The 13,480-nt window shown below is 36.0% G+C and overlaps 1 protein-coding gene across 1 annotated transcript in view; it reads right to left on the bottom strand.

Annotated features, from left to right (window-relative positions):
* Window positions 1–13,480, bottom strand: part of LOC129514440 (zinc finger protein 407-like) — a 448,057-nt gene that overhangs the window by 401,256 nt on the left and 33,321 nt on the right. Inside the window, exon 3 of the mRNA XM_055333001.1 lies at window positions 8,334–8,448. Within this exon, the coding sequence (XP_055188976.1) occupies window positions 8,334–8,448 (115 nt within the window). The remainder of the gene's footprint in view (window positions 1–8,333; window positions 8,449–13,480) is intronic.

Below are 13,480 nucleotides of genomic sequence, written 5' to 3' on the forward strand. Positions count from 1 at the left end.
AGTCCTGGGTTCTCATCTCCATTTGCCAGAAGTCACTTAAGACCCTGACCCCAATTTTTTAAAATCTGTCCACCAGATGGATAAGTCCAGTGTGGGTTCTAAAACCTTATTTTTAAAACAAATTCCAATGGGGATACTAAAATGTCTTTCTAATATTTAAACACATTTCTAGTGTTCAGGCCAGTGCAAATTTCAGTTTTGAAGCACTGACTGGCCACTATATTAAAAAAGGATGCTCATTTGTTAATATGGTCATGATAATTATCAGATGTGTTAACCACATGAGACATGCTCGCCTCTTTCATTGACAGCAGTACTTTTAAAATATATTAGGAAAGAAGATCTTGCACTTGGTCTACATCTTTTAGCTCCTCAAGAACCACATGTAAACCTGACAGTGTATTTATGATGTTAACCAACCATCCTTTGCTCCAGCTCAATATATTCCTATGCAGTAAACAGGACCTTTTAAAACTGGAAATAGAACTACAAAAACAATTTTCCAAAAATGCATGTATCTAGACAATAGCATCTGATGTGCTTGGCACTGTCGTTCCTTGGCACTCTGGGAGTGAGGTAACAAAGACTTAGTGCTAATTCTTGAGAAAACACTAAAACAAGGGCAACACGGGGAGCAGAGGGCTCCAGGGCCAAGTGAGAGCAGACCGAGGATGTGGTCCAGAGCCCACGGCACCTGGACCGTCCACAGGCTTGGAAATGAGAAAAGCACTCGAGGACTGAGGAGCAGTAAAAGAGTGCACATTAGGAAACGGTATGTATTTTCAGATGGATAGTTTCCCAACCCCATTCCCGTCGCCCATCCACAGGAAATGCACAAGGAAACACAATCCTAACACCCGTGTCCAACATGCTGGCTATACACAGACATCGGGAGCATGGCCACATAATTATATGTCCTCATAATTATTATTTGGAACTGTGCTGCCTTAGGTTATATGGAACCGGTATCAACCTGTTTTCATTACAATTATCCACAATCAATAGCATCCCTAATTAAAACTACCAACAGTGAAATTCTCATAAACATAACTCTGCTGCCAAATCCCATGCCCCTTGATTCTGAAGCAGTGATTTCTTTCCTAGCAAGTTCTCCAGCTCCTCCTTTCCCTGACCTTTCACAGTCCAGAAAACTGGAAGAAAGCAGACAAGTCAAAAAGGAGAGAAGGAAAGTAGTGGGAAGAGCCAGCGTTCAACATCTCAGCAAGAACAGGCTGTGTGCCCTGGCCCTGCCTACCTCACCCAGCTGCTCAGGGCTATGCTACTTGCTTCACAATCTCACCTCTGGCAGGACTAACCAAAGTCCTTCCAAGTATGAACATACCATGCTTCTCCTTGAACATCCCCAAGCCCTGCCTCAAGCGGGCTGCCCCTGGTTATCTAACTAATTTTCACTCACCTGCACATCAAATGCTAGCTATCTGATGAAATACAACTTTGTGAATTCAGGTCCAGCGAGGCTTGGACGTTTCTTTCGTTCTTTACCTGAGCTATCTCCATCCAGTTGAAGCACAAATTATTTTGATCTTGTTAACCCTAAAGACTAACAGCACTGGCACACAGTCGTGTTCCATAAATGTTTATTTAATATTTGTTTTAAAAATCCTCCACTTCACCCCACCAACCACTTATACCCCAGGAATTTCCTGCTGCGTTAATAGGTCATGCTATTCTATTCTTCACTACTTTTGTTTTATCTACTAAAAATGTCCCAATTAGCCTTGTGAATACCTCCTCATCCTTTAAGATCCAACTCAAACATAACTTCTCAAGGAAGCCTTTGCTGCTGTTCCTAAGCACTCCCCATGGACCACTGTCCCTTCCTCTTATTCCTACTATGTGTCCCACTTCATGTCCGTCTCTCCTCCTTGGAGCACATGACTGCGAGGCCTCTGCACTGACTGGTCATGGTCACTGCATCTGCAGAGAGAGGAAACTCTCAAGAATGTGCCCAGCAGGAAATGAATGAGTCCCTAAATCAGTAGTTACGCTTCCTTCCTATCTACATTTCCAACACCTGTTATACTCAGCATTAGACAAATCAAAGGGCAAAACCCTCCAGCAAGTAAAGGACTTTCAAAAACACATTAGCAGGAAGAGAGAAGGAGAAAATAGGCTACCACACCTCGCACCCCCACCTCCACCCCCACTCCCCCACACCCCGCCACACAGACACAACTCAAAGGGTAGGCAAAGGAAACCCAGCAGACTGCTCCCCGGACTCCCTGTATTCCACTGTATGGATCAGGAGAGCTAAAGAATCCTCAGATTCTACAACTGGATTTTAAAATCATCACAGAACCATTTAAAAACAAAAAGAAAGCAAAAATGATTTAAGTCACTGAGATAATGAATTCTTCACTGGAAAAGATCTCAGAGAGGCCAATGCTTTCAACTATAACACCAAGAAATGACAATGCGCTCCACGTTAAGGGCGATCACACATGTTGCCTTGAGATAAACCTATGACCCACTCTTCATGATAAAAATTCAAGAAAGCAGCACTACAAAACAGAGAATAGGGTGTGGTGGTGACAAAGCCCCCATGATGAGGAGAGGCTGGCATCCACCATCCTAATCTTACCCCAAATCTCTCCTGGATTTACAAGAGTTCAGTGTAAAATACCTCAGAATCTTATCTGAGAAAGATTGTTTTTTATTTTAATATTACAGCTAAGATGTTTTTTAGACATTCCGATTACAATGTGATTTGTATATAAAATATATAAAACAACATTCATTCACTAAATGGTATTTCAAAGACTGGAGCACAAGAGGGATAAACTAACAATGTTAATTTCGTATTCCTCACTGACAGGAAGAGAGACAGTAATCACTACGTGGCATTTTTAAATTTCAAGCTAAAGGCAAAAATGTATCATTAAACAAAAAGCTTTAAAATATTGTATAGATAGAATATGTAATATACCCTTTGTAATGAAAGTTTGAACATTAATTTAAATTTTTTACAAAACCGAGAGATGCTGCATTTTACATTGTTACAAGCATAATTCATGCCACAACATAAAGCAAACTTTTTCTATCTATATCTCTTTAGCCAAAACAATAAGCCAAACCAAATGCTTATTTTATTTGGATACATCTGTAGATATGATGGGTGTAATTAATTGTTCGGCTAAAAATGCAGTTCCAGGGTGCTTTTAATGATTTAGGTATACACAGCTTTAGTTCTCAGAACAGACTAAAAATAGTGATTTTAATTTATTCCTGCTGCCTACAATTACCCACAACCATGTATTTTTAAATATTTCCAGCCTATAAAAATTACTAATTTTTGCCACTTGTGTTTATCTGCATTTAGACTTTGATTTGGATAAATTAAGCTCTCAAGTGTTCCTTGCTTTATGAAACTCTGCATGTTGTACACTTCAACACAAATAAATGACTTGTACCATTAGAGGTTTAAATAATGTAATGTATTTCATGCTCAGCCTGAAGCTGGATTCCAATGAAGTTGCTAATGCACGTAATGATTAAGTGTAACTCAAATACTAACTGTGTTGTTGAAAACATGACAGGCAATAATTTGGTCTATTATATTCTGCCATTTAATTGCCTAGTACAGACATTCTCTGACACATTATGAAGCAATGATTTACAATTATTCAAGCTGCAAAGGTCAGAAAGTGACATTATAATCATCTACATAGAGATCCCTTCTAATGCACAAAAACTAGGTAATGCCACACACACACAAAAAAAGAGTTTTACTGCATTAGTAACTTTCTATTTAAGGTTTCTTAAACCAAATGAGAATAAACAGCTCATAAGCACATTAATACACAATAGAAAATGTCTAGAATCTTTCCATGAACCTGAAGGTGACAGATTGAGAAAATGCCCTTATTCTCTCTGGATTAGCTAAGTGCTACTCCCCTACTTGACTCTGCACACAAGATTCAACCAGACACAGGGAAGTCAATCAGAGAATACCATGATCCCCAGACCACCCATCCCAGTGTCTCTGTGAAAAATGGCACACAACAGTCAGCTAGCACTTCTGAGGTTTATGGGAATCACAGGCCACTCACTAGTTTGCTACTAACTCCATTTTTTTTTCTTAAGTAACTGGTCATGAAAAACAAAGACAGTAACCTAAACTCATCAATTTTTACCCCTGTGGTCCTCGTGAAAAGACAATAGTATCTTCATCTGTCTAGGCACCTAATTCTATTATATCATGTTGAATTTGTAATCACTCAAGTGCAATAAATCATCAACACATAAAGAACAATGGGAAAGAGTAATAAAATTATTTCAAACAATGCTTTAAGGTGAGAAAAGTGAAACAGAAAGAGAGATACAGAAACAGACTGAAACCACAGTGTCAAAGGAAAATACCATGCGAGCAAGTTTCTAAAAGAACATAAACCTGAGCAAAAGCAGAAAATAAGAATGGTTAGGGACTGGAAGGAGGTTAAGTTACAGTTATTACATTCTGATGAGAACAACCTACAGAGAAAAAAATAAGTACAAATTAAAGTCAGAAACCAAAACAACAGATATTGCAAAGCAGAAAAAAAAAATTTTTTTAAAGGGACAGTTAAAAGGAAGGAAACTGATCTACTATGACTCATGTATAATTTGAGTCCATCACTAAAAACACTTTGTATCTCAAGTTTACCATCTGTACAATGGGAATTATAAACATGAGATAAACAATCTCATGACACCAGGAGATCAACAAAAGAAGTGAATGTGAATTAAGGCATACACCAAAACACAGTACCACACCAATACTACTTATTACCGATAGTATTACATACACTATTGCATGTGTATATACTCACAGAAACAGAGAAAATTAAATTTAAATAGATTTAACAAAACATGGTGTCTGTAAGCCACTGAAATTTTCAAGTTTTTTTTTTAGTAATCAAAGGTAGAGATCATTGATTTAGTAAAAATATGCTTAACCTATTTTTAAGTATATGTTCCCAACAAAATTATTAACTTCTGTATAGAAATGCTTTCTATTATTTCTCATTCTCTCCCCACAAGCCCCATGTCAGATCCACACCACATGTTCATGTGAACCACCCACGACGTGCTATCTATAAAGATACCTATACTGTATAAAATTCCTCTTGGGATCCCATTCAGATCTAAGAAAAACATTAGGAAACTGTACTATTCAAAAACTGCTCCACCTAAAAGTGAAAGTAAAATAAAAGGCTTTTATAAATGAAGTTATCAATAACAGGTTCTCAGAACAGGAATTGCAAAGCAACACATTTTGGGTGATTTTTTACCACAACATGAGCACATAAAGCATGGGTGAACAAAACTGAAATCCTGAATCTGAACCCCAGCTATCTGACAAGAATTAGACATCTAACCCATTCAGCTGCTTCACAAACTAACTCAAATCCATGATAGATTGTAGCTAGCACTTGCCGACGAAGTGAAGAAAATTATCTTAAAACAGAGCTTAAAGATTCAAAGAAATCAGTGTAGGTCAAAACAACTGAAGTAAGAAAGCATAAAAGGCAGTCTTTTGTTAAGGGAGTAACTAACTAATGCACAAGTCAAACTGAGTCTTAGCAAAAGTATTCAAGCTACATATGTGATGAGCATCTACAACCTTCTTATATAAAGATATGAAAAACAAGTCAATTACAAGTAATCTAAACCATTAATACTCAGCTCAATTCAACAAAACGCACTGTCATTTACATCAATTTCGCTATAATATATGAGGGTTTTTTTCCCAAGAAAAGCAAGAGGTTACTATGACAAAATAATGCAACATTGTGAGCAATAATTTCATTTTTAAAAGGTGCCTGCTCCATTATTTCTATACATTATTACTCATTCAGAACTATTTGAAGAACAGTTTATCTCTTACAATTCAGGTAATGAAAAGGTTATTCATAAAATCCTAAGGGGCAGAGATGAAGGTACTGACTACTGCAGAAAGAAAAACACAGTGCAGGACCTTCTGTTTGTGACAAAATTATAGAGTTAATGTTCCTGAAAGATCATGTCACCTTTTAAAGCATGATTTTTTTAAAAGGTAAAATTTATAGCAATGAAAGCTAATGAAGAAACGCAGCATGAGCTGCTTATGCTCAGGAACTAATAGGTCCACTGAGCATTTCTAGGATTATTTAGCCATCAATGATAATGAATCGACATTGTCACTAATGGTAATGTACCAGTGCTCTTCACTGCCACTAACCTGAGAGCCAATCCTTGCTTTCTTTCATGTTTCTCATTTTAGTTTTGAAACTACATATTGCCCTATCCCTTCAAAACACATGAAATACAGACACCCTATGATGCTTTTTTCTTTACCATAAGGGTTCTAACTCGTTATTATTCTGTTTTAACTCCATAGATTATAGGCCTTCTTCGGTTTACTGGAATTCTTTAGAACTTTCAGCTTCACTGTGAAAATATCCACCCTATGAAAATTATCATCATATAACTTTTAAATCAAACTTCACTTAAAAAAATTAAGAGAACTATTATTTCAAAGTGAAGTAAAATTCAAGGACTGCCATAATTCTAAAAAATACAATTCTGGAGTCTAGATTCCTTTTTCTATGTGTGTGTGCAGACACACACACACACACACACCTCTAGGACATCAGTATGAAACTCATATATCTCTCTGTATTTATAATTCTTTATCTTGGGAATCAAATATGTAAACCACTGGTGTAGCACTTCAGTGGTGTGTGGTGAGCAGTAAGCTCAGCAAAGGGCGCACTATTTCAATTGGACAAGCAAAGCCAGTCAATCAGGTATTGTTTCTGATGCCACCTATGCCAGAAACTGTTCTCTGATAAAGTTTCTTCTTCTCTTTCCCAGGACTTAGTAACCCTAATAAAAAAAAAATGGACGGAATTAGATTTCTAATAATAGAGCATGCAAAAACTGGTTATTTTTTTTTTTTAAGAAATGAGGACGAAACTGCTGATTACCCCCTAACAGCAAATGTTTGCCAGAGTCAAGCCCTTCCCTCTTTCCTATAACTCATATGGTAAGAAACAATAAATGAGGTATCTTTTAAAATTCCAAGACCCAGAGCAATTAAAATGAACCATTTGGCACTCAACCCTTGCAGCTAAAATCAGTAGCAACAAAACTCATTCTGCCACTGATCTTCAGGGGGCTTCAGGGCAGAGGTTCATCTTCATTTACCTTAGCTAGAAGTCACTGAACCATCAATTCTGCCAGTGAACACATCACAGACCATGGTTAATAAAACTGCTTTGCAAAGTTATCTGTAAAACTATCTCAAGGGTCAAAAAATGCAACTGCATCCTGGAATAAAATGTACTGTCCAACAAAAGCCGTTTCTGACTTAAAAGATATTTACTCGGTAGCGCTAACCAGAAGAATCTTCCCCTGAAAAAGGAAACCCACCATAGTGTGTGCGCATTGCATAATTGAATTGAACCTGCAGCGTTGAGGGAATCAGCCAGAAGAACTGCAGGTTTCTCGGGTTCCACAGAAAGTGTTTTCATAGGATGCGCTCATTCATTAATTTCTCTAAATTAATAGCATTAAAATATATTTTTAATCAGAGATAGGATATTAAAATCCAGCTCTGAATGTCCTATGATATACCATAGATGTCATGGCATTTTAAAACCTTTTAAACATTTCTGCTAAATTAATTAGTTGTGCATTAAGGCATCTCAGTGCTCCCTATTAAACGCAACACATCTGAGTGACAGTTTAACACCGTGAATGGTTCTTTAGAGGAAGAGCCGTTAACTAAAAATGGATAACAACAAGTTTTGAAATAAAGTTACACGAAAACATACATTATACACTGTTTACTCAAGTTTTATCTCTTTAACAATCAGTAACCAGATGTCTGAAATTAAATCTTTTTCTACATTTCTCTTTATGGAGTATGTCCAGTCTATCTATCCAAAGAGCCACTACTGTGATTAAAATTAAAGCAGTATATAGCAAAAGAAAAAAAAACGCATATATATACACTCCTAAAGCTGTATTATGTATTTTTTTATGTCTTTAAATGGAATTTACAGTTCTCTCTGGCAATGTGAATGAACATCCTATAATTTAGTCAATTTACAGATTACAGGTTCAAATTGACCTTGTAGCCCATAAAATTGCTCATCTTCAGTAGAGGATTAGAAGTGGGAGAAGAATGTCATAACTGTATTTAAGGAATTTACCATAACAATGGAAAGGAGGATACGCATGCATAATTTTAGCCACTCTTACTCATATCAGTTTTGAATTCTGAAACAATGGCTATCCTGCACATGCTTCCTGGTTCACCACGGTAGAGATGGTTTCAATTTACTCACCCACAGACGTGACACTTGTATTCCCTCATCCCAAGGTGCCTTTTGACATGGTTTCTGGCATCGCCAAGCTGAGCTGTTGCAAAATGGCATATCTTGCACTTGAATGGTTTTGATCCTAGGTAAATTTAACATAAAATATGATTTGAATGTGAATAATACATTACTGATAGTTTAAAAAGAGGCTTAGATCTTAAATCATACTTTTCATCTGATTAGAAATTTCTGGCCCCAAAATGGAACACCTGCATTCCTTTCTAACTTGAATAGACCTGCATCCCATAATCATTCCACCAAGAGACTTAAACGTTTCAGTGAGTGTTCCTAACTTCCAATAACATTCCTAAAATGTAAAGTCAAAAGTGAAGCAGTTGAGCAGTAGTAAGTAGATGAGATGAGCTAAATAATTTTAAATATTTTTCTAACAATTCACAAAAATATATTTTAAAGTTACTCAACATTTGAAATGTAACATTAGAAAAACATAAATGCATACAGGGCAGCTGATATTTTATAAAGTATATTTATCATCAAATAAATTTCTCAGTAGCCACCTCCCTTCCTCATATTTCTGCAGCTTTGAATTTACTCACATTAAGAATGGCATTTCAGATTTTTTTCTGACATTTATCCCAAATGATTCACTATTTTACTGTTTTAATAGCTAGCACACAATGTAAGAATATATAATGGATAAGTTATTTGCTTTTATGATCATTTTATAGTCAAAAATCTATGATGATTCTGCAAACCAGAAGTACTGATATTTTATTTACTGACTTCATGAACAAATATTTCAACATAATAAAAAGCACAGTACCAACAATTTCTTTTTTTAAATTTCACAAAGGTTAACCTATACTCAAAAATGAGAAAACAAAATAATTTCAGAATCAATAAACCTAGTGTCAGGAACAGAGACTGTAACTGGAACACAGTCACTAATAGATAATCAGTACCCACATTAATGAGAAGCAATACTCCTTTAAGTGTGACATGTAGACACCATTTTTCATTTTTCAAACCACCAAATCCTCAAATAAATATATCAAAATCATAAAAACCACAGTCTGTTATCAGTACAATATGTTTCCAGATCTTTTGTATAATGTTTAGTACCTATTTGGTGAAATACCTAGTTAGACAGAATATGATATATGTGAACCTCAATAAATATACAAAAAGGGCTCAAATAAAAAAATTGCAATAAATCACATTTGATCAATGAACCTTTGTGCAGTACCCTTGAAAAAAAAATAATCCTTCAAGAATACTTTGTTGAAATTGAAGCACTCAGTAAAAAATTTTAGAGTCTTAAATTTCAATTTAATTCCCAAAAGCTGACAAAAAAGTGAAGCATTTAATTTTAATCTTCTAACAGAAATAAAAAAGTCAACAGTACTAAGCACGGGCAGACAAGGTTGAATATTTCACAGTTCAATGACAATGAAGCCAGATCTCTTAATACTTCCATTTCTAGTGTTAGAAGTAGATGTAAAATATATTTAGCACCTGAATGGTTATATCTAGTCAGCTTTATATGTTTAAATGTCAAAAGCAGGTTGAGACTGCAGCTTACAGCAATCACATTCTATCAATCACATTAGAAACTACAGTTTACTTAAATGATTCTGATAAAACTAAGCCTATCACGACCTGGAAACATTTCATCTCAACACAGATTTCTATGAAGGGACACAGAAAGGAAAAGAGTGAGAAGAAACAATTCACATGCACTGTAAACTGAAAGGCATTAAAGATAATAGGGTAATTAGGAAATTATTAATTAACAATAACATCAGGACTCCAACCAAAGAAAATGAAGCTCTCAACATTTCTATTACAATCTTGGTGAAAGCATTTAAAATCTCCTGTGGGTTTAAGGTTCCGCCGTGCTCCCACCACACTGTGTGCCACGAGGGGCTGGGGACAGACCTTTCCATTCACCACACGTGGCTCCTTAGTGAGAAGCTCTAGTTCCTTCAGGTCTCAGTGATCCTTTGCTAGTGTGTTGACAACACATAAATGAGTTCTTCTGCTAACTGCTTTCATGCAGAAATCACTGAGGTCCTGACTATTTTTCACATCTTATATTCAGAACAGACTGTGTTAACATCTCCTTTCTGTTCCATACAAATTCTAGGGAAGTGGAGATAATACTTTCCTGCATTAGGAAAAAAAGGTCTTCTTTTTTTCTAATAATGTTTTCAGTCTTAAGCTTGCGATGAACATCCCAAAATGAATCCAGGCACACTGTTTATAAGTCAAAATTTGTAAAGCCACGTATTACTAAATTTGTATTTCTCACAAGTGTATTGTGATTATTACAAACTGTCAATATCATTTAAAATAGTTCCATTCCTGAGAACAGCATGATCCTCAGTAGGTTTTCTTTTAATTTGAATTTGTAGGCTTTTTGAAAGGGAAAAACAAAAAAAGACTCTAGTTTTCTGGCACCTTTCAATCTTACCAAAAGAATTCCAAAGATTTTTAAAACTAAATCTTCACTCAGACCTACACAGCCATTCCTCAACATCAGTCACAGCTAATTGCTATGCACATATGGATGTGAGATTAATATTTAAAAAATGATATCAAAACTTTAGGTCTTAAAGAATGTATATATAACCCATTATCTAATGCTTCTCCATAAGAGCTACAACCCTCTAATGCTACAACACTCCCTAAATGCTAAAACTTCATTCTGTTCTTCTGTCTGTCCTTCCTTCCTTCCTTCCTTCATTCATTCATTCAATAATGAACTGCAAGCCAACTCTGTGTGGGGTGTGGAGATGAAGCAGTGAACAAAGTGGAGCCCAAGTCCTCGCTAGGCTTGAAGTCAACAGACCAACTCTCCTCCCAGTGTTTTCTCAAGAGCATTCAGCCTCTAAACTGTCACACACAGGCTAAGTTAAACACCTCCAGCCCTCAGGTGAGACTAAGTCACACTATCTCCCCATGTGACATTTCCAAACAGCACAAGTGACCCCATGCACTAGAGTATCAAACTGAAGGGCTTCAGACAGTCTTCTAGTTTAATGACATCTGCCTGCCATGTCCTTTGAAAGTAAAGCTCTAACCCACAGAACATGCAAGAGGGAAGATGAACCACTGTTTTTGTACTCCTAACAAGGTAAAAGGCGACACTGCCCTTTCTGGTCATGCAGATGACTCCATACAAGCAAAGACACATGAAAATGCTGGGGTGCTTTTTTCCCTACAATTCTTGATAATCAAAACTCATTTACTTCTTAGAGTGGTGCTTTTATTGTGCTTAAGGATGGGAAGAAAAGGAGACATAAGATACAGAGCAAATTACAAAATATGAAAACAGGAATTGGAAGAGTAAGTCCTTTTCCAGTTAACCATTAATAACAGTCCCTGCATCACTACTTCATGGACATGAGCAAAGTATCAGAAAAGCAATTCATTCTAAGATGCCCCAAGGGGGCGGGGGGAAGAAACCAAAAACCTTGGATTAAAACCGGGAGAACAACATCCCCCTAACAGTGGCTTCCAAACCTGCAATGGTAGACTGGCATTGTGTACTCAGGAACAGGGCTCTCTGTGGTGCTCAGGAACACAATAAAAATGTACTTGCTGATAAGCCCAACCGAAGATGTTAAAAAGTATGCTAACTTTTAGTAAATGTTACAATCAATGATGTAACTTATATAAGTAGGGTTACTTTGTCACATATTGATAGTTACCTCACTTTCACATCCACATTAACTTGATTTTAAATGCAATTAATACATATAGTCAAGGAAGACTAATGGACTACATTCTGCACTTAACCTAGTGGACGTTTTCAAATGGCACAAGTGACCAGTGCAAACCTATTTTGCATTGTAAACGACTAAATAAATCTTAATGGATTAAGAATGATCAGCTATCAACACACAAGGGAAATTAAGTGCTGAAATGCCTACATTGATTATTTTAAATTATTAGCCTTACTCTGTTCTTGAATTTGTATGCTTTTAGTGAGCTTTAACACATTTACAAGACTTATTGACTATAATTACAAGAGAATTCAAGTAATGGACACATCAATTATAAGCAACATGTCTTGACCAGACAGTTGCATAAAGAATTCTAAAAAGAGATCCATTAGCATCTTCCTCTTAGTTTTATTCAGTTTTTATCTGCCTTTAGAGGGCATGTTAAGAAAGTACATACCTTCTACACACGTGAACAAGCCTGATTTCTAAAAGCCAGATCACTTCATAAAATGAGCGAGCACAGCAGTGACAGAGCAATTAATAATGCCAAGAAAAGGGTATCTGGATTTATTCCCCAACAACAGTTCCACCACACGAAGAGTTGGAACCATGAGTACAATGTTTGTGTTTACCTAGATTAATCTTAGGCAGGTTGCCCTGTTCTTTCCTCAGTGAAAAACTTTTATCTGTCTTTAATCTCCCTAAACTAGTCATGTTTCATACTCTTTTGTCTTCCTCCTTGTAACCATGCACTAAGTTTCAAAAACTGCATGAATTTAAAGTATAGCTTTAATAATAAGCCATTATTTAAAAGTACAGTAAAATAAACCTTACAGTTTTAATGAAAATATGTTCATTGAAATGTGAATTTATTATTCAAATCCACTCATAAATTCAACCATGGAGACAGAACTTGTCTAAGCAGAGCACAATGATTTAGAAAAGCTGTCTATTTAAAATAAAGAATGTATGGCAGGTTTATAGAAACAGTGCAGTGAATTTTTACATAAATTTAGAACAGTGGCTTATGCATTTTCCACAAAAAAAAGTTTTAAAAAAAATCTCCACCCCAAATTAAACATTAAAATGGAACACTACATTTGACAGAGCACAGAAACTAAATCAGGTGCTGCCTTCATGAAAACCAAATCCCCAGGACATCTTAACTTTGAAAAGTGTTCACTAATTTTGATCCTTGAAAGTAGAATCTTGTTGCCTGGGAGTTACACTTTTCAATATAAACCATCTGGCAATGAATAATTTTAAATCCCTAAAATTCTAAGAAAATTTTTATTATTCCATTCCTCAAAAGCCATTTAATATGTCCTCTGAAACCCAGAGTATCACTTAATAGCTACCTTGGAAAACCAAACAATTAGGACTCAGAAACAACTGGAAAGCTGTTAAGAGACAGGAAAACTTAAC

Source organism: Nyctereutes procyonoides, unplaced genomic scaffold, assembly GCF_905146905.1.
Source record: "Nyctereutes procyonoides isolate TBG_1078 unplaced genomic scaffold, NYPRO_anot_genome, whole genome shotgun sequence".
Taxonomy (NCBI): domain Eukaryota; kingdom Metazoa; phylum Chordata; class Mammalia; order Carnivora; family Canidae; genus Nyctereutes; species Nyctereutes procyonoides.